Here is a 25,266-nt window from a genome sequence, read left to right on the forward strand (position 1 = left end):
ATCTCAGTTCCTACTTGTTTTAATTATAGTTATATGTGGAACTACTCTCTTGTGTGATGTGAGGGCATGTGATTCACAAAGGAAAGGTAAGTCTTGACTCTTGTATAGAGTAGTTTGAGTAAGTGCGGATGTGCATGGTACAAAAGGTTTGACTCTTGGAGTAAAGGTTGTTCACTACTAGGTGCAAATTTTTTGTAAAATGTTCATGGTGTTAGTTTTTAAAGGAGAAGCTTGGGGAAGAAATCTTGATGGAGTGTGGTGGATTGCTCGAGGACTAGCAATGATTTAAGTGTGGGGTGTTGATAGTAGGCTATATAGTTGATATTTACACCTTAATATGACCATACTTTGTTGTTGTTTTATAGATAAATTGCCAACAAAATGCTCTAAATAGTGTTCTTTTGTTTAGCAGGGAATATTATATGAGAGGAAGCAACATGGAGTGTTTTGGAGGTGATAATGTGAAGAAAAACGCCCACTCGAGAAGTACCCGAACACAAAGAAGCATAAATGGTCTAGGCAAGAAGGCCACCGCGACCGCGGTGGCACCGCGGCGAACCGCGACAGATTAATAAAGGGAGACAGAAAGCTCAGCGTTCACCGCGGTCGACCGCGGTGAATTGTTCACTCCGCTGGAAGTTGTGGACCAAAGTGTAATTTCGGGGAAACTTTTGTAAAACCCTTATAAGCTTTAGATACTCGCCCAACTAAGGGGACAAGCTAATTTTTGACTACTTTTGGAGGAAGAACAAGTGTGAGAAGATCAACCAAACATTAGAGTTTTTCTATCTCCTTTTAATTATGCAATTTTATATTATGAATAATTTAGTAGTTCTCTCTTATTTTGTTATGAGTAGCTAAACATTTATCTATGGTTGATGGAACCAATTGTTGGTTGAAGTCTTGACTCAAGTTGTTATAATCGAGCCGGATTTACGATATGATTGTTAAACTATGTTTTGTATGGTGATTAATTAAATGGGCCCTTGATTAATCGTGTCTAATTACCTTATATTGCTTGAGAAAGAATATTAGGTTAGATAGTTGTTGAACAACACCACTTTTGGGTAATTGAAGAGATTCATTACTTGAACTTAAAAGTGGGTTTAAAGATAACAAAACTTTGGTGGGATAATTTAGAGTTGCATAATCATAGTCAGCTAGAGTAGTTCGAGAGAATGCTCAAGTAAATTATTGTAGTTGATCGAGAGATAATTACGATAGCCCATAACTCTTAATCCTCATAGAGTATTACGGCGAGATTATAGCGGAAGAGTCAAGACCTAAACTAGCAATTGGGGAAATCACTGCCCTAGACCTTTTTACCATTGAATTATCTTTGTTTTAGCTTATTGTTATTTTTAATAGTAGTGAAGTAGTTAAACAAAAGAACCCAGTCTTTATTGATCAAAAATCTTGCATCTAGAAATTGATTGAGTTGATAATAACATTGCCGAAAAGTGTAATAGATAAGTTAGTTCCCTGAGGATTCGATTTTGGACTTAAAACCGGATTATATTTGCAGCGACTGCTTTGTCTTTTAAAAGGCATAGTTGGGCGTTATCAGTGGAGAAGGAAGATGGCCGACATGGATAAAGGTCTATGTACTATTAGCACATAGGATCAGTTCAAAGCGGAGTTCAAGCGACAATTTTTTCCAAACAATGTCTTGTACGAGGCAAGGCGCAAACTTAGGGAATTGAAGCAAACAGGAAGGATACGTAACTATGTCAAGGAGTTCACTACCCTTATGCTTCAAATCCCTAACCTGACCAATGATGACTTGTTATTCCACTTCATGGATGGGTTGCAAAATTGGGCTAAGCAGGAGTTGCAACGCCGAGAAGTCACTGATATAGACCAAGCCATATTGGAGGCCGAATCATTGATGGATTTCAGGCATGACAAGCACGACAAAGGCAATGGCAAGGAGTCAAAGGTTAACAATATCAAAGGTGGGGAAGACTGTGGCAAAGGCAAAGAGATACAACAACAATACTCCTAGACTCAAGATCCCAAAAAGTCGAGTGGTCGTCAGGGCTATGCCGACAAGAAGGCACAGGACGAGAAGAAGGGATGCTACATATGCGGAGGGCCGCACGACTTCAGGAATTGTCCCGACCTCAAGAGCCTCAGTGCCATAGTCCGTGAAAGGAAGGAGCAGCTGCAAGGAGAGAGTTCGGGAACCACACAGTTGGGTATGATCGGATTATGTGGTGCTGTCACAAAGCAAGCTATCCAACCTACCGATAATGGCAATCAGTACGTGGATCTCACCATCAATAAAAAGCCCGCTCGTGTAATGGTGGATACTGGAGCAACTCATAATTTCGTAACTGAGGCTGCCACAAAGAGACTAGAATTGAAGCTTGCTCTAACCAACTCTCGCGTCAAGACCGTGAAAGCCGAAGTACAAAATGCTCGTGGGGTAGCTAATGGAGTTGGTGTCAAATTGGGAGCTTGGAAAGGTATGACAAACTTTACCGTAACCGCTATGGATATCTTTGACATCATAATAGGGCAAGAGTTCTTTAGACATTGTCATACTTTGATCGACCCCTACCTCCAACGTCTCTTGGTTATGGAGCGAGAAGGAGCTTGCATGGTACCTACAATGACTATGCCATACGGACAGATCCAAGCACAACTCTCAGCTATGCAGGTTGTCAAGGGGATCAAGAAGGGGGAGCCGGCGTTCGTGGTAACCATCACAAGTCTGGAGGAAGACAAGAGTTTTCAAGAGACCCTGTCGCCTTGCATAAAGAAGTTGCTTGAGGAAAACAAAGATGTCATGCCCGAGGAGTTGCCTAAGCACCTGTCGCTTAGGCGAGAGTTGGATCACAAGATTGAGTTGGAGCCAAGGGCTAAGCCACCCGCATTTGCCCCATATCGTATGGCACCCCCCGAGCTAGAGGAGCTCGGGAAACAATTGAAAGAACTGCTAGATGCTGGTCACATTCGCCCATCCAAGGCACTTTTTGGCGCACCAGTATTGTTCCAGAAGAAGAAGGATGGATTGTGCATAGACTACCGAGCACTTAATAAGGTCAAAATGAAGAATAAGTACCCGATCCCGCTCATTGTGGACTTGTTCGATAGACTTGGGCAAGCCAAGTACTTTACCAAGGTGGATCTTCGAAAGGGCTACTACCAGGTTCGCATTGCGAAAGGGGATGAGCCAAAGACAGCATGTGTGACGAGATATGGAGCCTTTGAGTGGTTGGTGATGCCCTTCGGCTTAACCAATGCATCGGCCACATTTTGCACCCTTATGAACAAGATCTTCCATCCCTACCTTGATCAGTTCGTGGTAGTCTACCTAGACGACATAGTCATCTACAGCAACACCTTGGAGGAGCACATGGAACACTTAAGGAAGGTTTTCCAAGTCTTGCAAGAGAACGAGCTATATATCAAGAGGGAAAAATGTGAGTTCGCACAATCAAAGGTGCACTTCTTGGGCCATGTCATTAGCAATGGTGAGCTACGCATAGACGAGGCTAAGGTACGTGCTATCCAGGAGTGGGAGGCACCTATAAAGGTAACTGAGTTGAGATCCTTCCTTGGCCTTGTTAACTACCATCGTCGGTTCATCAGTGGATACTCAGCAAAGGCCGCACCATTGACTGAGTTGCTAAAGAAGAACAAGCCATGGGTTTGGACGGAGCATTGTCAAAAGGCATTGGAATGCCTTAAGATAGCTGTAATAGAGGAGCTAGTCTTGGTGTTACCTGACTTTGCCAAGACATTTGAGGTGCACACAGATGCCTCAGACTTCGCCATTGGGGGTGTCCTGATGCAGGATAAGCATCCCATAGCATTTAAGAGACACAAGTTAAATGAGTTGGAGCGGCGTTACATGGTGCAAGAGAAGGAAATGACTGCCATTGTGCATTGCTTTCGTACATGGAGACATTATCTGCTCGGGTCGAGGTTCGTGGTCAAGACTGATAATGTGGCTACTAGCTACTTTCAGACACAGAAGAAGCTCACACCAAAGCAGGCTAGGTGGCAGGATTTCTTAGCCGAGTTTGATTATGCGCTAGAGTATAAGCCGGGAAAGGGTAATGTTGTAGCCGATGCCTTGAGCCGGAAAGTCAAGCTTGTTGCAATCACTTCAGCGAGATGGGACATTCAGGAGGCTATAAAAGAAGGCATGCGACATGATCCAGCAACCAAACAGCTTATCGAGTTAGCCAACAAAGGCAAGACGAGACGGTTTTGGATAGAAGACGGCCTACTACTTACCACAGGTCGGTGGGTCTACGTGCCGAGGTTTAGAGACTTTAGACGACGGATCATAAGAGAGAGTCATGACACAATGTGGGCTGGTCATCCATGTCAACATCGCACTAGGGCCTTGGTTGAGTCAGTCTACTATTGGCCACACATGCGAGATGACATAGAGTGCTATATGCAGACTTGTCTTGTCTGTCAACAGGACAAGGTTGAACAACAACAACCCGGAGGACTTTTGGAGCCACTACCAGTTGCAGAGTGTCCATGGGAGAGCGTGACTATGGACTTTATCACTTGCCTACCGAAGTCTGACGGTTATGGTACTATTATGGTGGTCGTGGATAGATTTTCCAAATATGCCACCTTCATGCCCGCCTCACCGGGTTGCACAGCTAAGGAAGCTGCCAAGCTATTCTTTAAGAACGTGGTAAAGTATTGGGGCTTACCAAGACATATCATCAGTTATCGAGACCCCTGCTTCACTGGGAACTTTTAGAGAGAGTTGTTCGACATACTTGGCACGGAATTGCACTTTTCTACTAGTTTTCACCCACAGACGGATGGACAAATGGAACGGGTAAATGCCTTACTAGAATGCTGCTTGAGGCATTATGTAAGTCCGCACCAGAAAGATTGGGCAAGGCTCCTAGATATCGCCCAATTCTCTTATAACTTGCAGTGGAGTGAGTCCACGGGGCGGACACCATTTGAGCTAGCCACAGGCCAACAACCACAAACTCCACATTCATTACCAGCCGCATTCGAGGGAAAGAGTTTGGGGGCTTATCATATGGCCAAAGGATGGGAGGAGCAGCTCGACACTGCTAAGTCCTACTTGGATAAGGCAGCTAAGAAGATGAAGAAGTTTGCGGACCGTAAGCGGCGTCCCCACAGACTATAGAGTTGGGGACATGGTCATGGTGAAGTTTAACCCAAGACAGTTCAAGGCATTACGGGGCATGCATCAGAATCCGATTCGCAAGTACGAGGGGCCATTTAAGATCGTCGCCAAGGTAGGCAAGATCTCATACAAGCTTGACATGCCATCGTATCTTAAGATCTACTCTGTCTTCCATGCCAGCATGCTTAAGCCATATCATGAAGATAAGGATGATCCGAGTAGGGGCCAATCAAGTCGAGCGTCAATGACTATCACCGCCTCACATGTTCGGGAGATTGAGGCTATCATAGATTATCAGGCCAAGCAAAAACAAGGGCAAAAAGCCACCGCTATGTTCCTCATCCATTGGAAAGGGCAATCACCAGAGGAGGCCACGTGGGAACGATATGAAGACTTGTGGCAATTCAAAGATAAGATTCGAGAGATTATGTAGCAGCATTGCGCCGCGGTCATCGCAATATTGGGTGGGGGAGAGTGTGATGACCCGCCACATCATCATGCCACATAGGCGTCATTTGACATATATTAATACCATATGGAAGCTTACATAAGAAGAAGGCTAGCATTTGTGAGAAGATTCTAGAGAAGTATGGACATTTCCTTAGGAAGAACCTAGATCCTTTTGGATTTGCTAGGAAAGTCCTTGGAATCTTCTAGGCTTGTAGAGAATTCTAGAGAAAACCCTTATCTGTAAATATCAAGGACTTGTATAATAATTAATATTTACACACTAGCCCCTAGGAGACTAGTATATTTGTAATTCATCAAGCAAACAATTCAAGTTCTCTCTAATACAAAGCTTTCTTGAATAATTCTCTTGTGTTCTTTCTTCCATTCTCTTAGCGATCTTGAAGGTAGTAAGACTGACTTGGCATAGCAAGAACGTGAGCAAGTTGTACAAGATCGTGAGCGAGTTGTCAAGTATCGCACGTGTACTTAGTTAACAACTAAGGACGTGGCATCTGCCTCTGATTAGAACCACAAATTTCAATGTAACCTGGCATAATCTGCTATTACTATTCAAGTTGCAACCTTAAATATGAAAAAAAATCCTTGATAGGGAGCGCTTCCCCCGAATGGGCTCTATACAGCCGAATCCGGATATAATCAAACCCCAATAGAGATACCAGACACCGGATGAGAAACTAAAAATTAAAGGTTGCAGACCTACGTATAATAATACCTTTTTCCTCATACATTACATGTTGCTAAAAGATCAGAACTATAAGTTAGTAACATCTCCCATAGAGACGAATTGCAATATCTAGGAACAAAATTTTAGACGCATTTGCTTAACAAGAAAAATTGGAAAGCCAGAGAAAGAAGATTATATGCAACATCACATCTAATTTCTAAAAGTAAAAATAAAATAAAATAAAATAAAATCCCTTGAATAGACCGACCATCTCAAACATGACTCATTCTTCCCTTCCCTAGTGGATTCTGTTCTTTTTCTTTTTCTTGTACATGTTTTAATTTAGCTATTTATTTGACTTGAATAATTCCTGCACTAACCAACTTCTGGATCTTGTTCATCACAAGAGGGTTCTTCATATGTTCCTGTGCAGCTTTGGGGTTCTCCTGGAAGTCAACTAGTACCTGCTCGAGAACACGATATTCAGATTACAATATCGACGTGCTTCAGTAATCCACCAATATTACACTGTACCAAACTTTACCTGTCTCATTACTGGATCTGTAAGGATGTTTTGAATTACCGGGTCCTGCATTGCCTTGGCCTGCGGAAAATAATTTGATAGGAGTGTCACCATATAAAAGTTGCCACCAACTAAAGCAAGAATAGACAATATGAGACGAATTTATACCTGTCTCTCTTTGAGCTCCTCCGGAGTTAGATCACCACGTGATGCCTTGTTTATTTGTTCTACACATCTGCAAAACAAAATCCAACACATCAAGTTATTACATTAACTCATAGCGCGCCTCAAAACCACATTCCGCTTATAGCCATAAAGAGTCTTGGATTCAAATTCCCATCGCCTAATTTGCTGAATGACTATCGAAGGGAAGATGATCAGGTATCTAAGAGTATCAGTCAGATACCCAACAACAGTCCCATTCTAAGAATCAAATATACAAGAAACTCAACAGGTCACTGAGAATATTAAAATGAAGCAATACCGAAGATAAAAGGAAAATAACAGAAATTTTTCTTTACCTCCTGACACCATCCAGCAGTTCCTGATTTTGAGCATCATGCTTCAACCCCTCCTGGTAAGTTTCCAAGGCTTTCTCATACTCCTTCATAAAGAACTGAATAGCACCCTTTCTAGTGTAACCTTTCGCAAATGTTGGATCAAGCTCAATGCATTTTTCTGCATCTTTAAGACCCTCCGGCAATGCACCTAATTTTGTGTAGCAGGCTGCCCTGTTGCTGTATGCCTAACATAAAAAAGAAGATGCAACACATCAAGAAAAGTTTATAACAAGAAATAGGCAAAGTCAATAGATTCTACAGAGGAACAAAAGATGGAAGGAGGCAATACCCTTGGATCTTTGGGATTCCTCCTTAAGGATTCTGTATAGTGCTTAACTGCATCAGGATACTTCTGCTCTTTGAAAAACTGGTTACCTGTAATCAAAGCAAAGAAGTTATTTTCACAGATTAAGAAAGAACACAAGTAAGAGAAGCTGTAACAGCAATAGAGGTACCTTTCTCACGCTCCTCATCTGCTATTTGTGGATCGTAATACTCTTGCTGCTCCAATTCTTTCTTCGCCTTCTCAGCATCATTGAGTCTTTTCAGTGTATCAGGATTCCGGTGTTCGGTAAGAGCTTTCTGGAAAGTCTCAATTGCAGGTTCATAATCCTTTGAAGTTTTTGCCATCTTTACTAGGGCAGTTCCCTTTCGAGTGAGAGCTCTTGCAATCATCTTATAGTCTGACCTGAGCTCCCTTCCCCTTTCAACAGCTTTGTCACAATCTTTCATGCAATCTTCATACTGAAATTAAGACAAACTAACATAAGGAAGAGCTCCTGATAGACTATTTATGACTTAAAGAAAAACCCCACAGAAGTATACAGAAGGTGATCGCAACACCACATCAGCAGAATGATATATTTAGGTTCTAAATGCTAACCTTGCCATAGTGAAACAAGAGGAGCAAGGGACCTTGAGGGGTGATGGGTTGGGGAAGTGCAACTCAGTACCATGTTTGCTTAACATACTAGTATCAAGCAATGCAGGTCAAACGAGTTGCAACTACACATGGCAACACAGATTGAAAAAGATTTTAATAAGAAAACATGTTACCTGCTTTAGATTTGAAGATTGGTTTTTTTCTTTTCTTTTCTAACAGTATTTGAAGACTGGTAATTTAAAAAGAAACAACATTATCACCTTACGTCAATTAGCCAATTAGGTGCTGAATCTAATAGTCCAACAAAGAAATAACATACAAAAAGGGCAACTGACTAATCGTATGGAAATCTTTCTTCAATACTCACATAAAATTCCAACACCAATGTGCCCCATGCTAAAAACTATCAAGCTCGTTACCACTATCATCATTTATCCAGCAATTCCTTTACCAATGAGAAAAGCATCAAACTTTCCTAGAAGTATGGAATATATGTGAGCTTAGCATCCTATGCGAATCACATTACTAGTTCCAATCCTGAGTAAAGATAGAATCTTGCATAAGGTATCGCCATAGTAAAACAACTCTAACTCGTTTGTTTGAGGCATAATAGTGTTATTATATCATAAACATACACTAGCACTTAAATTGTTGAATTTCTTCAAACATGTCAATATTATGCACAAAATAAGGATAAAAGCAAGCAACTTCATAGGCATACAATATAAAAATATCGAAGTAAGTTATATACACTGACATGTAAATATTTTTCTACACTTTCAGTGAGTTTACCTGGGATAGCAACTTATTTACCATTTTTACCAGATTGCTTATTAATGCTTATCAAGAGACTAAGCTGCAATTATCTAATAAGTAATCCGATTCTCGCTCAATGCACAAAACTTAAACTCAATATAATATATAAACTCAATATAATACCAAAGATTTGGGTATACCTTGCCCATCTCCAAGTACACAGCAGCACGGTTAGTAATGAAAGAAATATCCTCATCATCAAGCTCAATTGCCTTACTATAATGCTGAATTGCCGTCTCAAAATCTTTCTTTTTATATGCCGCATTACCAGCCTCCTTCTCCTTCTGCGCCAGCCCTTTCCTCTCCTTCGTCTGCTTCTCCTCCTCCGACACCTCCCTCGGTTCGGGCCTGAACCCAGGCGCAGCCCGTTTCTCTTCCTTCACCGGCTCACTCTCCGCAGGCCTTTTTCTCTCCGGCGAAGCTTTCACCTCCGGCATCTCCGCATCCTCCTCCTCAGGCGCCCTCGTATCCAATTTCACCCCTAACAAAACCCCAAACGCCTGCATTACCCTCTGATCATTCAAATACAAATTCAAATTATTCGGATTCTTCTGAATATCTTGCATCATTCTAACAAAATCAGGCTGCTGCAAATAAGCCCGCGTACGCGGATCACTCGTCAACTTAGCCCACATCTCCGGCCCGGAGAACGCATTGCCAAACGGAGTAGCCGGACCTGGGCCCGATCCTCTAAATCGGGCTTGAGCCTGGGCTGATTGAGCATCAGCAAACCCGGACTTCAAAACCCCATTATTAGGATCAATTTCTAAACCCTTTTTATAAGCCAAAACAGCATCATTATATTTTCTAAGGCCTAATTGAGCAGCGCCGAGCCGAGAATAACCTTTCGACCAATCCGGCTTCAGCTCGACGGTTTTTTCCGCGTCGGCTAAGGCTTCGTAGAATTTGTTCAGTGAAGCGTAAGCTGCTGATCGATTTGAATATAAAACGTGATTGGTCGGAGATAGATTGATCGCTTCAGTGAAGTGGCGGACGGCGTCGGTAAAGTTGCCGGCGGCGAATGCTGAATTGCCTTTGGCCTTTGCTTCATCGGCCATTGTTTTTTGCTATTTTTTCCGGCGAGATTATTTTGGTTTGTTTGTTCTGTTTAGAGAATTTGTGTAACATGGAAAGGGGAGGGGTTTAAAAGAGGGGGGTGGGGTGAAAAGAGGGTTCTAGGCGTGGTTGTTAAGATTCTGGAATGTTCGGAGACGAAGGGAGTTCCTGGAATCTCTGCATTATTGTACTAGAAATCTTTTTTATACAACGACGACGACGACACAGTATAATCTCACATGTGGGGTCTAGAAGGATAATATGTACGCAGACCTTACCCCTACCTCGAAGGGTAGAGAAGTTTTCAGGAGACCCTCGGCTCAAAAAAGCAACGGGAGCCTAGAATTCTATTTGGGTCGTCTTTTTTATATCAAAAAAATATAATAAAAAATTACTTTTATCCTATTTGTATAATATAATTTTTCCATGAATCTTTCCTCTTACTAGTTCCGTCACGGCCTTCTATCAGCAATATTGCAGCAACAACAATAAACTTAGTATAATTTTATAAGTGAATTTACGCCTTTCAAACTTTTTTAGAATTCATTTTATGTTAAATTTGTGATCAAATATTGTTACATAATTTGAAACTATGCAAATTTAGTCAAGATTCAAGGAATTGGGGAGTAGGAATTTGCATTAAAAATTAGATGCACACTTCCTAACATAAACTTCAGGTGGATCTTTTTAGAATCATCGTATTGTATGTGCATGAACTAAGTCCTACATGAAAAGTAAAAAGGAAAAAGATTCTACTTATAAGGAGTTAGAAACAGTAGATAGGGTAAGACCTTTTGGGGAAAAACGTGCGGGCTTGACCCAAATCAGACAATATCACAACATATTAAGAGTATTTTTGAATCATTTTAACCTAACAACTAGTATCCGAGCTTGATTTGGCGGGACTATGGAGATGGTGGAGTGTGGCATGGGGGCCCGACTTAGTGTCGTCGCCCACAGGGTTTACGGTCTTTACCCGTAGCTTTGAAGATGCATACACGGCCTTTGGCTTCGGTGACCGTAAATACTTAAGATCGTGTATTGTTTGGTGTGTGTGAACAAAGTCACACATGAAAAGTAGAAAGGAAAAAGATTTACTAATAAGGAGTTAGATACTCTAAATGGTGCGAGGCATTTGGAGGAAAACTATACGGGTTTGACCCAAAACGGACAATATCATACTATTTTAAGAGTATTTTTTGGGTTGTTCGATTTGAATGAGTTTTCATGTTAAAATTTGGTATTTTTTATCTTCTTTATTTTCGGGTTTACCTCCTCCTCGACGTAACACATAACCCATTAAAAAATATTTCGGTAAAATAGCCCACTGGCTTTTCCTTGCAAGGTTTTTAACGAGGCAACCAAAAGACGTATTATTATATATGTGTACTCTTTTTCCTTTACTAGAATTTTTTTTCCACTGGGTTTTATTTTAGTTAAGGTTTTAACGAGGCACATTATCTGTTGAATAGACATTCAAGGGTGAGTGTTATAAATAGAATTTTATTTATGGTGAATGTTTATATTTAGAGAGATTCTAGGGTTTATTACTTAGTGGCTAAGTCACTCTCTCCCTATAAATAGAGGATTCTATTCCATTGTAATTTATCCCAAAATTCAATAAGAATTATCTTTCTCTCTTTCTCTGCAATATTGTTCTTTTACTTTTATTGTTTCAGAACATGTTATAAAACAATAAAAGAAGAAGAGTATTGTAGAGAAAAGTAGAGGGAGAGAATTTTTATTGATTTGGGATGAATTACAATGGAATAGAACTCTTTATTTATAGAGAGAGAGTGACTTAGCCACCAAGTAATAAACCATAAAATCTCTTTAAATATAGACATTCACCATAAATAAAATTCTATTTATAACACGCACCATAACTTTAAAATTCTTTGCTAAAATATTAAAGTATGCTGCCACACCGTACTTCAAACTATATTAGTATGCTTAAGATTCTGGCAATATGCTTTACAATTCTGACTTTTAAAATTCTAGCACTGTGTTTAAAATTCTGGCATTAGGGCTATTTTTCAGAAAAAGTTTAACAAGAAAAAAAAATAAATAGTTGCACTAGCACAATTAGCCATTAAAGTGGATGGTCTTAAATTTTTGTTCTCAATTGCTCTATGGGCAGAACTTCAAGTTTAATAAGTGTTGCATCTCGCTTGCCCTATGAATAATCTTCTTAACTCTTGACCTTAAAATTCTACACATTGGACAAACGAGGGTCAAAAACTTAAATGGAATCTTACATAAGTGTCCCAAAAAAAATTCTATTTACCAACCTCTAGCCATTAACCATAGACTTATCAAAACTAGTCAAGCACATATAAAAAATTAAAAATCAAAAGAAATAATATTTTTTCTCTACAAGAATCACACACAAAGATCTCCTTTCATATTGTTAAGCGTAATTAGCAACATGTTCATAGAGGAGACAGTAAATAAGGTGATGAATACAAAATATATATATATATATATATATATATATATATATATATACTGTTAGTAAACTGTATTTGTAAAATAATTCTAGAAAATATAAATGAACAGAAACAGAATTTTAATCCGAGTTCACTAAATTCACAATGTTTTTTTAAGGAATTTAATCCCCTCCTAGTACCCAAGGCTGTGGATTATTTCCTCCCATGATAGAATGAATTACACACTGGTGTAGTGGTACTTCAAACTCAAGTATTTCAGCGAACACAAAGTTCGGTAGCAAATCACATTTACCGTTGCTTTGTTTGATGTTAAAAGTATGCAGAAGAAGGAGGAGAAACTCAGAAAATCCTATGGAAATCCTGAGCAGAATAGTCTTGTATTTATAGCCAAAGTTGGGCTGAAATCTGAAGAAGTGCAACTCTTCAGAATGGTTGTTTATGCATAACGGTCACAACATAAATACCATAACATAAATGGCAATTTTCTCAACAATAAAGAGGGAAAACAAAGAGGGAAAATAAAGAGGAAAAATTGAAGATGGTAGTTTAACTTTTAGTCATACAACTGAAAAACGGATTGGATTTAATATTAATATTTATTGTAATATTAATATTCTGTTATTAAAATAAATATTTAATAACATTCCTCTTCCAATATGAGACAATGTCCCTTTGCAAATGGGGGAAACTTAAGATTTCACTAAAAAATTTCATTTCTCATTCACCCTATTTTAAGCATATCATATACTTAAAATCCCAATATATACAAGATTTCCAAAAATCTAAGAAAAAAAGTATTTTTTCAATGGGTATGGTTGAGATGCACTGAAAACATATAGATGAGCCAATATTCAAAATTTGAGGACGATTGGAGGTGATTTGGACTGAATTGGTATCAAAATTCGTAGTTAAAATCGAGTTCAAAAAGTTCTTATGCGACACATGTATCAAACATATATCATGCATGTATCTCACACGCAGGTATACATAGATATACATGTGATACATATTTGATACAAATATGATATATATTTGATACACAAGTGATATACAGTGTGATACACATGTCAATTTTTCATATTCATCTTGTACTTCGAATTTTCAATTCAAACCACCTCAAAACTCCACCAAATCATTCCAAAACTAAGATTCAAGCTCCTTAAGATGTACCCAATCTATTCTAATGACACCCACTTAAAAGAAAGCAAAAAAATAACTTTTTTGCTATAAATAAATAATTGACTAATATTGGTAATATTTTATGAATTGGCCAATTTTTATAATAAGCTACTTATAAATGGACACAACCCGATATTTTCCCAAATTTAAAAGCACCCCAAAAAGTATCGGGAAACTACCAGCTATGTCCACTTATAAGTAGTTCATTACAAAAATTGACCAATTCATAAAATATTACTAATATTAGCCAATTAGCTATTTGCATTAAAAAAAAAAGGTCAATTGTTTCTTTTCTTTTGAGTGAGTGTTATTAGAACAGATTGTGTACATCTTAAGGAGCTTGAATCTCAATTTTGGGATGATTTGGTGAAGTTTTGAGGTGGTTTGAATTGAAAATTCGAAGTAAAAACTGAACAAGAAAAAAAAACGATATGTGTATCACACTGTGTATCATTTGTGTATCACATATGTATCATATTTGTATCAATTGTGTATCATATGTATATCCATGTATACCTGTATGTGAGATACATGTGTGATACATGTTTGATACATGTGTGTCGCAGAAGAATTTTTTGAACTCGATTTAATAACGAATTTTGATACAAAACCAATCCAAATCATATCCAATCTTCCTTAAATTTTGTGTATTGACTTATTTATATGTTTTCAATGAATTTCAACTATACCCATTGAAAAAATTCCTTTTTTGCTTAGATATTTGGCCAATTCATAATTTTTTTTTTGTATTTCATCACCTTATTTGCTACCTCATTCATGAAATTTCCTTTCCGTCTTGCATCTAATGTTGCTAATCACGCTTAAAAATATGGAAGAAGACTTTTGCATGTGATTCTTTGAGAGAAAAAACCATATTTATTTATTTTTTAATTTTTTATGTATTTGACTAGTTTTGGTAAGTCTATAACTAATGGCTAGAGATTGGTAAGTTGAGACTTATTTGAGACATTTGTGTAAGTTTTCCAAAAGTATCATATTTCTTAAAATGCAATAGTTGAAGAAAAATGAGCCCAAAACAATACAAGTTGACCAAAGTCCATAGCATCTTGTTCTTCGACATTTGAGAGAGATCCATTTCTGAAAAGAAGGCCACACATCGGCTAACAACACCACCACTTTCAAAATCTTGCCAACACAACTCCTCTCTGTGTCCTCTGGAACTTCTTACGTTCTCTTCCACTGACGAAATCAAATTGTATGTTTCCCTTTTTCTCTCTAATTGTGTCAAAAATTATTTTTCTTTTTTTTCCCCTGTGATTTTTAGTGATTACTGTCTGAGGTATACTTAATTGTTTGGGATAGCTATACTTGATTTTAAGCTCTTAAAAACTTAGATGAATTGCTCCCTCTTTATATCTTGTTAGCATCTGAAATTAGAGCTAAAATATATAGAATTTTTGCATTTATTAGAGTTCTTTCACTTGCTATTTGCTAGATAAGTGACTAGGAATATGATTACTGAATTCTTTGTAGGACAAAAGATGAAATGTTGAATCGTATAATAGATCAAATTTTGTATAACCATTTCTTTTGTTTTTCAATAGGAGAAAAAACTTTTTCACTGTTGTGAAGCATAACTATCCTTTTGTTTCTTGAGCATGAAGTTAGTCGGGGGTGTGCATGGTTGTTTGAATCCAACAATTAAGCAACAATCTATAAAATTGATCCTAGAATTGGATTTTTTTTTGTTGAGCTCCCAATTCCAATTTTTGGTTGCATAGTTTCATTCAAAGACGTCTTAATAAAATTCGTGGCCTAAAGCCAAATTTTAGTACGGGGCCTTGATTTTTTTTGTCTATAATATAGTTACCTACAAAATATAGTATTAATATTACCTTTGTTCCTTTTTTTTCTTTCTTTTTGTCTATAGTGTAGTTATCTTATAAAATATAATATTAATATACCCATTGGTAAAAAAAATTCAAGTTAATAAGATGTTAGCCACATATTTACATTTGGTTACCATGGATCTCATTGTAAAAAAATATTATTTATCAATATGAAGATTTGAGTATCTTAATTCAAAGTTCTAAAATATTTCTGTTGTTAAAAAATAGATAGTCTTTCTTTTCATTTTTATAAGGTTTAGTATTATTTTTTTCTATAAACTTCAATATTGTCTAAGCGAAATAGTAAACCCACAATTAAAAATATTTTTGGGGCCCCAAAATTTAGGGAGCCTAAAGCAAAGGCTTTACCAGCCTCCTCCTTGAACCACCCCTGGTTTCATTGCAAGCATTGCCCATTCAAGTGTGATTGTACAGTTTGATGGTTGTGTTATTGTCACATTCATTCTTGAGGTCATAAAACTCATGTTTTGTTGTATTATAGTGTAACAACCCAACCTACTAGTGGTATTGTCTGCTTTGGGCCGAGGTCCGCACGACTTTAAAATATGTCAATAGTATCTAAGCTTGTTTCCTTATATACACAACATATCTTATGTGTTTTGCCGACGTGAGATTTGCCTAGGGCATTACATGTACACACCTCCATAGGGACTCAGCGTTCCCGTTGAGGTTTGTTCTACCACCTTCTCAAAGATGTGAATTTCCTCAACGCAGTTGAACACTGAGGTTTGCCCCATGCCCAAGGTGTTGCACGCGGAGTGGCTCTGATGCGTTCTATAACAGCCCAGTCCACCAGTGATATTGTCCGCTTTTTGGACCTATACATGCACAGCTTTAGAGTGCATCATTAGGGTCTAAGACTTGCTTCCTTATAATACCCAACTTCTCTTCCGTGTTTTACCGATGTGGGTGTAGACATGTAATTTTTTACCCTCCCCGAGTTTTTACACATTTTAGTTTTTAGATATTTAGTTTAGGTCTAACATCGTTATTTTAACTAGCTTTGACTCTTTTACTTTATTTTAAGAATAAAAATTGAAAATTACAAAAATAGTTTCATATTTCTCTATTTAATTCACGTATTAGATATTTTTAGAAGGATATGTTACTTTGAACCTATTTTATTTTAATATAATCTTTGAAAATACCAAAAATAGTTTCAACTTCAATTTTTAGTTATATTTTAAATATAATAGTTTAATATAATTTCAACTTTAATTTTTAGTTTTACTTGTATCTTCTTATAAGTAATTTTAGAAGTAGATTAAATTTTTAGCCTTTTCTTAGCCCAATTTTGTAGAATGTTTTAGCCCAAATTGAATTCTTGCAAGAGGCCCAAGTTAGACAACCCACACCCTAAACCCATAAAAACCTTAAGTATTCATCTTCTCCAATGAACCTAGACACTACAACAAAAAACCCTAGAGAACACCCCTGAACCCTGTAGAGTCGTAGCAGCCCCAACCCGCCTCCCCTTCCCCCTTCAGTCTAAAAACCAGCCTTGCACACCACCCTTCAGCCGCTAGCCACACGCCACCAAGCTCGCCGGACGTCCGGCAATAATCTTCAACAACGAGCCGCCCACAACTTTCCCAAAAATCAATCTTCATTCCTTAACTTGAAACACTGATTTCCCTCCAACCAAGAGACAAAACCAAGAACCCTAGACACATATCCAATTCGCCACAAATAGCAATTTTATTTGTTACTAAAAAATATTTGTGACCATACTTTTTCTTCATAGAAAAACCAGTACACTCCAAAAGAAAATTAGGAGTACATCGTTGCGAGATTACATTGTTGTTCCCATGTTTTAGGAAAACACAAAATCAAGAGATGAAAGTAGTTGGCTTTAACACAATGGAATGGACTTTATAAGTGGAGTATTCCGGCGAAATTGGAGGCGTGGTCGAGGCAGTGAGGTTTTCCAATTGAGGTGTCCATTCACGGTTTGCCATCTCCGATTGAAGGCTCCTGCTTGGTCGAGTTAGACATCAAAGGTCCATTCACGCTTCTCTAACTTGAAATCTTTTAATTGCTTTATTTGATAGTGAATTTGATTTATGAAACTCTCTGTTATTTTGTCTTGTTCTAGATTAATAGATGATTTGTCTTATCTGCTTAATCTATTTGATGTCAAGAATGAATTTACTTACTAAGCAATTAAGATGGTTGAACAGTTAACGAGTTAAAAGGGGCCTTGGGGTTTGGGGTACTGGAAATTGAAAAGAGGATTTGAGCCATGTGGCTTGTTAGGGATTAAACTTCATGGTATTTGGGCTTCGTATGATTTCAATTGTTATTATTATATTCTATTGAGTCAACAGTAGTATGCTTAAGTTCGGGGGTATTTGCATATATACCCGCTTTTTGTGTCACGTTTTAACTTGTGTCTGCTTTGCAAAAAAATTGCAAGTGTACCACTTTTTCGCATAATTTCAGCATACGGTGCTGAAGTAGCAAAGACAATCACGCAAAACTTCACCATTCTAGTAGCCGGGCCTGAAGTTCAGCTCTAGAGCTGAAGTTTTTGTTTTGTAACTGTCAAACTTCAGCTCTAGAGCTGAAGTTTTTGTTTGTAACTATCGAACTTCAGCTCTAGAGCTGAAGTTTTTGAGAGTTCCAATATGGGTATCTAATAAAGAACCTTAAATATTCCTTCTCTATCAAACTTCACAAGTCGATCAAAAACCTTAAAAAGAAATCTTTGGCCAACTATTGCTCAGAAATTGTGTCTGTTAAGTTAGTTGAACTGATGACTCATCGAATAGGACGATACATTGTTGAACAATGTTTCCCATGTCTTCAATGAGAAGCAGATCTTGGACTATGGAACTGGTTCAGGTGTTCTAGCAATTGCAGCTCTTAAGGTAGTTGGTTTTCTTTCAAAATATTGCCGTTGAAGCTGCTAACAAACTAAGTCTTTATAAATCAGAGCTCCACCTAAAACTGATCCTTTACTCACTGAATCCATGCCTTGCTAAGCCTGAATTTACATGTAAATCTAAAAGGAGTCTTTTCGTCATTTTTCCTTCAAGTATTCAACTATTCAACTACATAGAAATACATAGAAATAGGAATAAACAGTTTTCTTGAACGTTTGTGATAGTTTCCTTCAAATATTCAATTATCAGACAGTTTGTGAACGTTTGTGGTTGTTTGCAAGAAGAAAGAAGAAGAAAACGAAGGAGGAGAAAGATGAGGAGAAAGGGGACTGAAGTTGTTTAAAAAGTGTGTACAAGTTAAAAGTTTTTAAAAAATGGGTATAGGTTAAATGGGGGCGACCAAATAGGGCGCCCCGTGCAATTTTTACCTAAGTTCGTCATCACCTGGGTAGGCAAACTTTAAGATTTTTGTTAGTTTTGAGGTGGGAGGTCGTTTCTTTAGTTAAATTCATCCGGGGAATTCCTTGAAGGATTTGTATATATTTTATTTCGGGAAATGCCCCGTAGTATTTTGTAATTGGAGGCTAAAGTAGAACTTGTAGTGTTTTATTCTTGTTTTATTTTTCTTTATTAGGTGGGGACGACCTCGAGCCTCTTATGTGTTAATTTTCCAATTTTTTGTGTTTATTACCTCCATTATTTTAAAAGCCAACTTGATCATGTACGCAACCGTACTAGTTACGGGATTCGGTGAGTGCCTAACACCTTCTCTCCGAGTCAAATGAATTCCCTTACCCAAATCTCTGGTGCGGACTTAGTTTTGGAGTCCAAAGTGTTTTAAAGGAAAAATCATTTTTGAAAACGGTGACCTGACACACCGAAATCAATGTCAGGTGACGACTATGAAATATCTTTTGAAACACAATCCTTTGTCACTTTCATAATTGAAAAACCTTTTGAGCTTTACAAATCTTTTTATTTATTTAAAAGGGTTAGTGAGGTTGTAAAAAATGGGTGTGACAGTGGGATTTGCCTAGAGTGTCGTATATTGGATTTCCGTTGTCCTTGTGGTAAATATTTGGAAGTAAAATGTCTTGCAACCTGTAATGCTCATCAAATAAGTACCATTCCTCTTCTATTCTGTTTCATAAGAGTGACTATGTTCTCTTTTTTCAGACTGACTATGTTGTATGTGGCAGAGTATTGACCAGTCAAAAAGTCACATGTCTAGCATATGAAAGTAGCAGAAATGAGGATGTTGAGATGGATGTGTGGGCATACTAGATTGGATAGAATTAGGAATGAAGTTATTCGAGACAAGGTGGGTGTGGCCCCTGTGGAGGCAAAGATGCGTGAGGCAAGGTTGAAGTGGTTTGGGCATGTTAAGAGGAGACGCACAGATGCCTCAGTCAGGAGATGTGAGAGGTTGGCCTTGAGAGGTGAGAGGAGGGGTAGAGATAGACCTAAGAAGTCTTGGGGTGAAGTGATCGGGCAGGACATGGCGCAGCTTGAGCTGACCGAGGACATGACCCTAGATAGAAAGGGTGGGAGGTGGAAGATTAGGGTGGAAGGTTAGTAGGTAGCGGAGCGTTTCCCTGTGTCTTCCTTAGTTCGATAGTGTAGACATGTGATTTTTGACCCTCCCCAAGATTTTTCATATTTTAGCACGTAAATATTTAATTTAGGCCTAATATAGCTATTTCAACTCATTTACTCATTTACTTTATTTTATTACAAGAAAACGAAAATTACAAAAAAATAATTTCATTAATATTTTGTAGTCATTTTTAATCTTGAAAAATACCAAAAATAGTTTTGTTTTAACGTTCAGTCTTATTTTAATAGTTATTTTACTTACGTAGGATTAATTAATAAATGAGATCGTATTTTGTAGGCTCGTTCGCGGAGAAAGAACAAAATTTGGGTTCAAACGACCCATTTTTAGGCCCAATTCGGATTAACCCATTAAACCCAATACCCAATACTCATTAAGCTAACCCTAGGGATCGTTCTTGACTCTTCTTGGAAACAAGAAATAAATAAAAAGACCCCAAGGAATAATTGACAAAATATACAAAAAATATAAATAGACCTAGGGACCTGAGAGCTAAAAATACACAAAATATAATAGACCTTAGAACTATCAGATAGAGAAACGCCGATAACTCCAAAAGAGACCCCCCCCCCCCCCCCCGGTCGTCGTCTTCTTCATCAGACCCCCCACCCCACCCCCCACCCAACGAGCTTCACAGAGGAGGCTTCGTTCTCAGTGTTTGGATTTTCCGTACAGTTTTCCTTTCAATTCCATAGAGAAGATGTAAAAATACAAAAATTCAGTTCTTTCATTTTTCTTAATTTATTTCAAAGATCAGAAAAATGCAAAAATAAAGGTTTCTTTCTTCTTCTGGATTCTCGTTGGAAGTTCGATTGATTTGCGATGCCGAGTCGAGGTTCCCGTTACTGCTCGCAGTTCTAATCACAGTTTCTGCCTGTTTTTTTTGGCTATTGTTTCACGGCTGAATTCTCGGAGTTCGAGGTCCGTTTCGCTCACTTTCTTCTCTTCTACTGTCTTCGTGGTTGTGATTAATTCAGCGGATTTATAGATGATTTGATTTGATAAAGCTCTACCCATTTTGTTGTTCCCTGTTTTGTTGACTACTGGATGTTGTTAGCCTTGATATCAATTCATGTTTCATGTTAATTGATGTAGAATTACTGTTTATTAGCATTACATTTCGTTAGCTTTCGTTATTAGATAATAAACTTGAAGTTCGTTGTTTGAGCTTACTGAAATTGGGTTGGGGACTAAGAATTGAGTTTTGGACTTTTATGATTAGTAGATAATAAGGGATACAAGGAACCAGATTTGGGGTTTGACATTAATTTGGGACTTTTGAGTTTTTTTTTTAAATGATGTTTCAATATTAAGGACAATTGGGCAAGGTGAGTCAAATGACCAAATGGGCAGATGAGTATGAAGAATGAAAATAAAATTGATTTTATGAAGTACAGAAGGATGAATGCGCATATCATCTATTTGGTGAAAGGCAATGTTGCTTATTCTTCGCATGTTTTGGCAATTCCAATGCAAAGTTTTGCTTGATTGGAGTTCAGTAACAGAGCGAGTCCAAATTTATAAAACCTTTAGTACTTGGAATGGAACTTTTGGCTCTCACGCTTGTTAGATCGTGAAGGTGCACCATATCATATATGTTAGAGGCACATCCATTCTACGACTTCGCTCTAATATGCTTTAGGCGCGATTAATAATAAACCATCGTGACTACGGGTACGGTTCCTGTGGCGTAGTCGTGATACCTAATTTCAAATTAAATTTAAATAGGAGCATCCTTAGTTTGCTTTAGTGAAATACAATTCTTTTAATAAAATTGAGGTGTGTCATCCAATCACCTAGTCTATGGCCTTCACATCGATATCCTAACTAATGTAGAAAAATGCCTTGAACTCTCGTAGCTTGCTTTAGGCGCGTCAATTAATTAATTGTCATAGCTACGGGTACGGTTCTCGTGACATAGTTATGACACTTAATTTCTAAAATCCGGGGTACATTTATGTGACCCGGCCACAATTTAATCATTTTAATAAAATAAGCACGTTGTGGATTGTGGGTACGGTTCCCGTGACATGATTCACAAACGTTTAATCAATAATTAGTTGTATAACAATTGGATTATTAAAAGCGGTTTAAAAGCAATAAAATGCACATAAGTTTCAAAGATGTTTTAAAATCAAATAAATAGGCCAATAATAACAGTTGAGCGACTGTGCTAAACCACGGAACCCGGGAATGCCTAACACCTCCTGGGTTAACAGAATTCCTTACTTGGATTTCTGTGTTCATAGACCGTAAATAGAGTCAACTTCCTCGATTCGGGATTTTAAACCGGTGACTTGGGACACCATAAATTATCCCAAGTGGTGACTCTGAATTTGAATAAATAATCCCGTTTCGATTGTCACTTAAATTAGAAAAAAACTCCCTTATACCCCTCCTTCCGGGTTAGGAAAAATGAGGTGTGACAGATAGTATTAGTGCTAGTATGGTACCCTTTTTTCCTTAGTTTGCTATAGCCGCGTGTCTTGTTCTATTACTACCGACCTTCGGTAATTCCGTAGTTTGCTAGCAGGACTTCGTCATATTCTCGTGTGCTGCCTTGGACTTATCTGTCTAAATATACTATCTTAATATTACTTGTTATCGGTACTATCTTGCTATTCTTTGTTGTTATCGCCGATTTAGTTTTCTAACTATTTGTCTTGCTATCACTTGCTATCAGGGCTTCCTTCACTTTCTTTAGCCGAGGGTCATTTGGAAACAGTCTCTCTACCCTTCCAGGGTAGGGGTAAGGCTGCGTACATCCTACCCTCCCCAGACCCCACTTAGTGGGATTATACGGGTAGTTGTTGTTGTTGTTGACTATGTTCTCTTTTTGTGGGGGAGGAAGACCTCACACCCCGTTAATGCTTCAAGAAATTTTACTTTAACTTCTTCTTTAAGTAATAGATTAGGAAAAGTCTGTTTAAGCCTTCTTAGAATTGGATCAATTTGTGTTTTGTCCTGTGTCCTCTCTACTCCCTACTAAACTTATTCGTGTTCATTATCCTTAGAAATAGTATTATTAATAGTGTTGTTCCACGCTTAAAGTTCCTGGGCGATGCGAAATGATGTGTTAGGCTTCTAATTGGAGAAAGGATGCGATTTGGAAGAACATAGTGAGTCGTAAAGCGATTGAAGCTAGAAGCAGTTGCTCCTTTGAATCTGGCTTTAGAGATGAAAAGAAAAAAAAGAGAGAGGAAAATAGGGCCTTTTGCGATCTGTGTACTAGTAGTCCTCTCCATGTACTGTTCTATGTTCTCCTTAGTTGCTGTTTTATGCATTTTCTTAAGACACCACTTAGAATGGACAGGTTTGCATTTAATTCTGTTTCCTCATAACCATTTAAACCTACCCCACACAGAATCCCAATATACCTGTTTCCCAGCTATACATTTCAGCAGCGAAAGGTTGACAATAATTTTTTTTCCTCATGCAAGAAACAAGAAATTATGCTGAACCCTGGTTATTGTCCACTGTCTAATAACTCTTTTATAAAACAATTTTTTGATGAATTGGAAAACAATTCAAAGCCAAATAGTTTTTCCAGAAACCCTTTAAGGTCTCTTGAAGCACATATCGACTTGTCATACTCGTGTATTGCCTGTCCTCCATGTCATGCCAAGTTAATTTGTATGTATGTGTATTGGTATAAGTCAGTTCCATTTTTCCTTTTCATTTGTATTTTCTTGCTGAAAAAGTCTTTTTCCTTGGTCCTCTCCCTTCCCTAAATTAGTAGTTTCATCTGTGCTTGATGCTATGTCGTTGATTTCTGTACTTGTCATACTAATTTCTGTAGGAGGAGAACACTAGAGATTGAAATGAATGGAGCTTCCTCATCTGGTGGTATAAGAGCTGCTTTATCCTATTGTGTGCAGCAAGTACGAAGTTATGATTATCATCACTACCTTTGCCTTCTTGAACTTCCTACAAACATGCGGAAGGCTGCATTTGCGCTCCGAGCTTTCAATGTGGAGACGTCCCGAGCTATGGATGTTGCATCTGATCCTAGAATTGGTCTTATGCGCTTGCTGTGGTGGCAAGAAGCTTTGGACAAGATCTATTCCAACCAGGTGATTGAGCATCCAGTAGCTCAGGCCCTCACTTCTGTGGTGTCTGAGCACAAGGTTAGCAAAAGTTGGCTGAAACGAGCTGTTGAAGCTCGAATAAATGATGCAAAACGGGAAAGTAATGAAATTCCAAAGACTGTTGAAGAATTGGAGCGATATGCTGAGGACACAGCATCAACTATTTTGTATTCTACACTTCAAGCAGGTGGTATAAAATCCACAACGGCAGACCATGCTGCTTCACATATTGGTAAGGCGAGTGGCCTTCTTTTACTGCTTAAGTCACTGCCATACCATGCTAGTCGAAACCATCAGTTTTCGTATATACCAGCCAAGGTAGCTGAGAAACATGGATTGTTGGTTCAACAAAGTGGTCAGTCAGAGATCAGAAAGGACTCGCGTGAGGCCCTTTGTGATGCAGTATTTGAAATGGCTTCTGTAGCTAACGCACATCTGCAGAAGGCTCGAGAATTGGCTGGAAGTGTGCCAGCTGAAGCTCTCCCCGTGCTTTTGCCTGCTGTGCCTGCCCAGGTCATTTTAGATTCTTTGGCTCGGGTGCAGTTTGATGTATATGATCCGCGGCTGGCACGTGGAATCTTGGGGGTTCCCCCTTTGTTGTTTCAGTTGAAATTGAAATGGTATTCATGGAGGGGTAAATATTGACATTACCTTTACGCCTCTGTTAGCTCTTTTAACGTTGGTCATCCACCATTGTTTTCTGGTGCTAGCAGATCAATGTTTAAAGCGTGGATGAATATTCATCCCTTTGTAGAATATGCGTCTTAAGCAAGTTTAATATCTATGCTAACCAGTGAAGACAGTAGCTGGCATTACAGGTATGAATTTTTGATGACTAATTGAATTCTCACATGGATAAAATGTGATTCGGCGGTTGGTATTTCTGGTGTTTCATCCTTACACATAAAGAGGACAACATAAACTTCAAGCGTTTAAATAAATTTCTGCGAGTACTCTGTCTGGTTTGACATTCTCATGTTCACTCTGGATTGCTGCTTGCTAGTTTGTTGGCACCATATTACTTTCGTAATTTGGAAGTAGTGGAGAATTTAATCATTATCTGTT

The 25,266-nt window shown here is 38.2% G+C and overlaps 3 protein-coding genes across 3 annotated transcripts; 2 read left to right on the top strand and 1 right to left on the bottom strand.

Annotated features, from left to right (window-relative positions):
* Window positions 1-6,278: 6,278 nt before the first annotated feature.
* On the bottom strand, window positions 6,279-10,250 carry LOC104215282 (hsp70-Hsp90 organizing protein 3-like). The gene is made up of 7 exons (XM_009765044.2): window positions 9,198-10,250; window positions 7,814-8,102; window positions 7,648-7,733; window positions 7,320-7,543; window positions 6,967-7,033; window positions 6,820-6,879; window positions 6,279-6,739 (listed from the first exon to the last, which is right to left on the bottom strand). The coding sequence occupies exons 1-7, from the start codon at window positions 10,113-10,115 to the stop codon at window positions 6,626-6,628; spliced, it is 1,758 nt and encodes a 585-aa protein (XP_009763346.1). The 5' UTR covers window positions 10,116-10,250; the 3' UTR covers window positions 6,279-6,625.
* Window positions 10,251-19,747: 9,497 nt separating this feature from the next.
* LOC138882614 (uncharacterized) lies at window positions 19,748-20,074 on the top strand. Its single transcript, XM_070163219.1, has one exon. It carries the CDS (start codon window positions 19,748-19,750, stop codon window positions 20,072-20,074), a length of 327 nt encoding a protein of 108 aa, XP_070019320.1.
* Window positions 20,075-20,700: 626 nt separating this feature from the next.
* LOC104245964 (uncharacterized) lies at window positions 20,701-25,257 on the top strand. The gene is made up of 2 exons (XM_009801675.2): window positions 20,701-21,034; window positions 23,913-25,257. The coding sequence occupies exon 2, from the start codon at window positions 23,935-23,937 to the stop codon at window positions 24,844-24,846; it is 912 nt and encodes a 303-aa protein (XP_009799977.1). The 5' UTR covers window positions 20,701-21,034; window positions 23,913-23,934; the 3' UTR covers window positions 24,847-25,257.
* Window positions 25,258-25,266: the final 9 nt, after the last annotated feature.

This window comes from Nicotiana sylvestris, chromosome 12 (genome assembly GCF_000393655.2).
Source record: "Nicotiana sylvestris chromosome 12, ASM39365v2, whole genome shotgun sequence".
In the NCBI taxonomy this organism is placed as follows: Eukaryota; Viridiplantae; Streptophyta; class Magnoliopsida; order Solanales; family Solanaceae; genus Nicotiana; species Nicotiana sylvestris.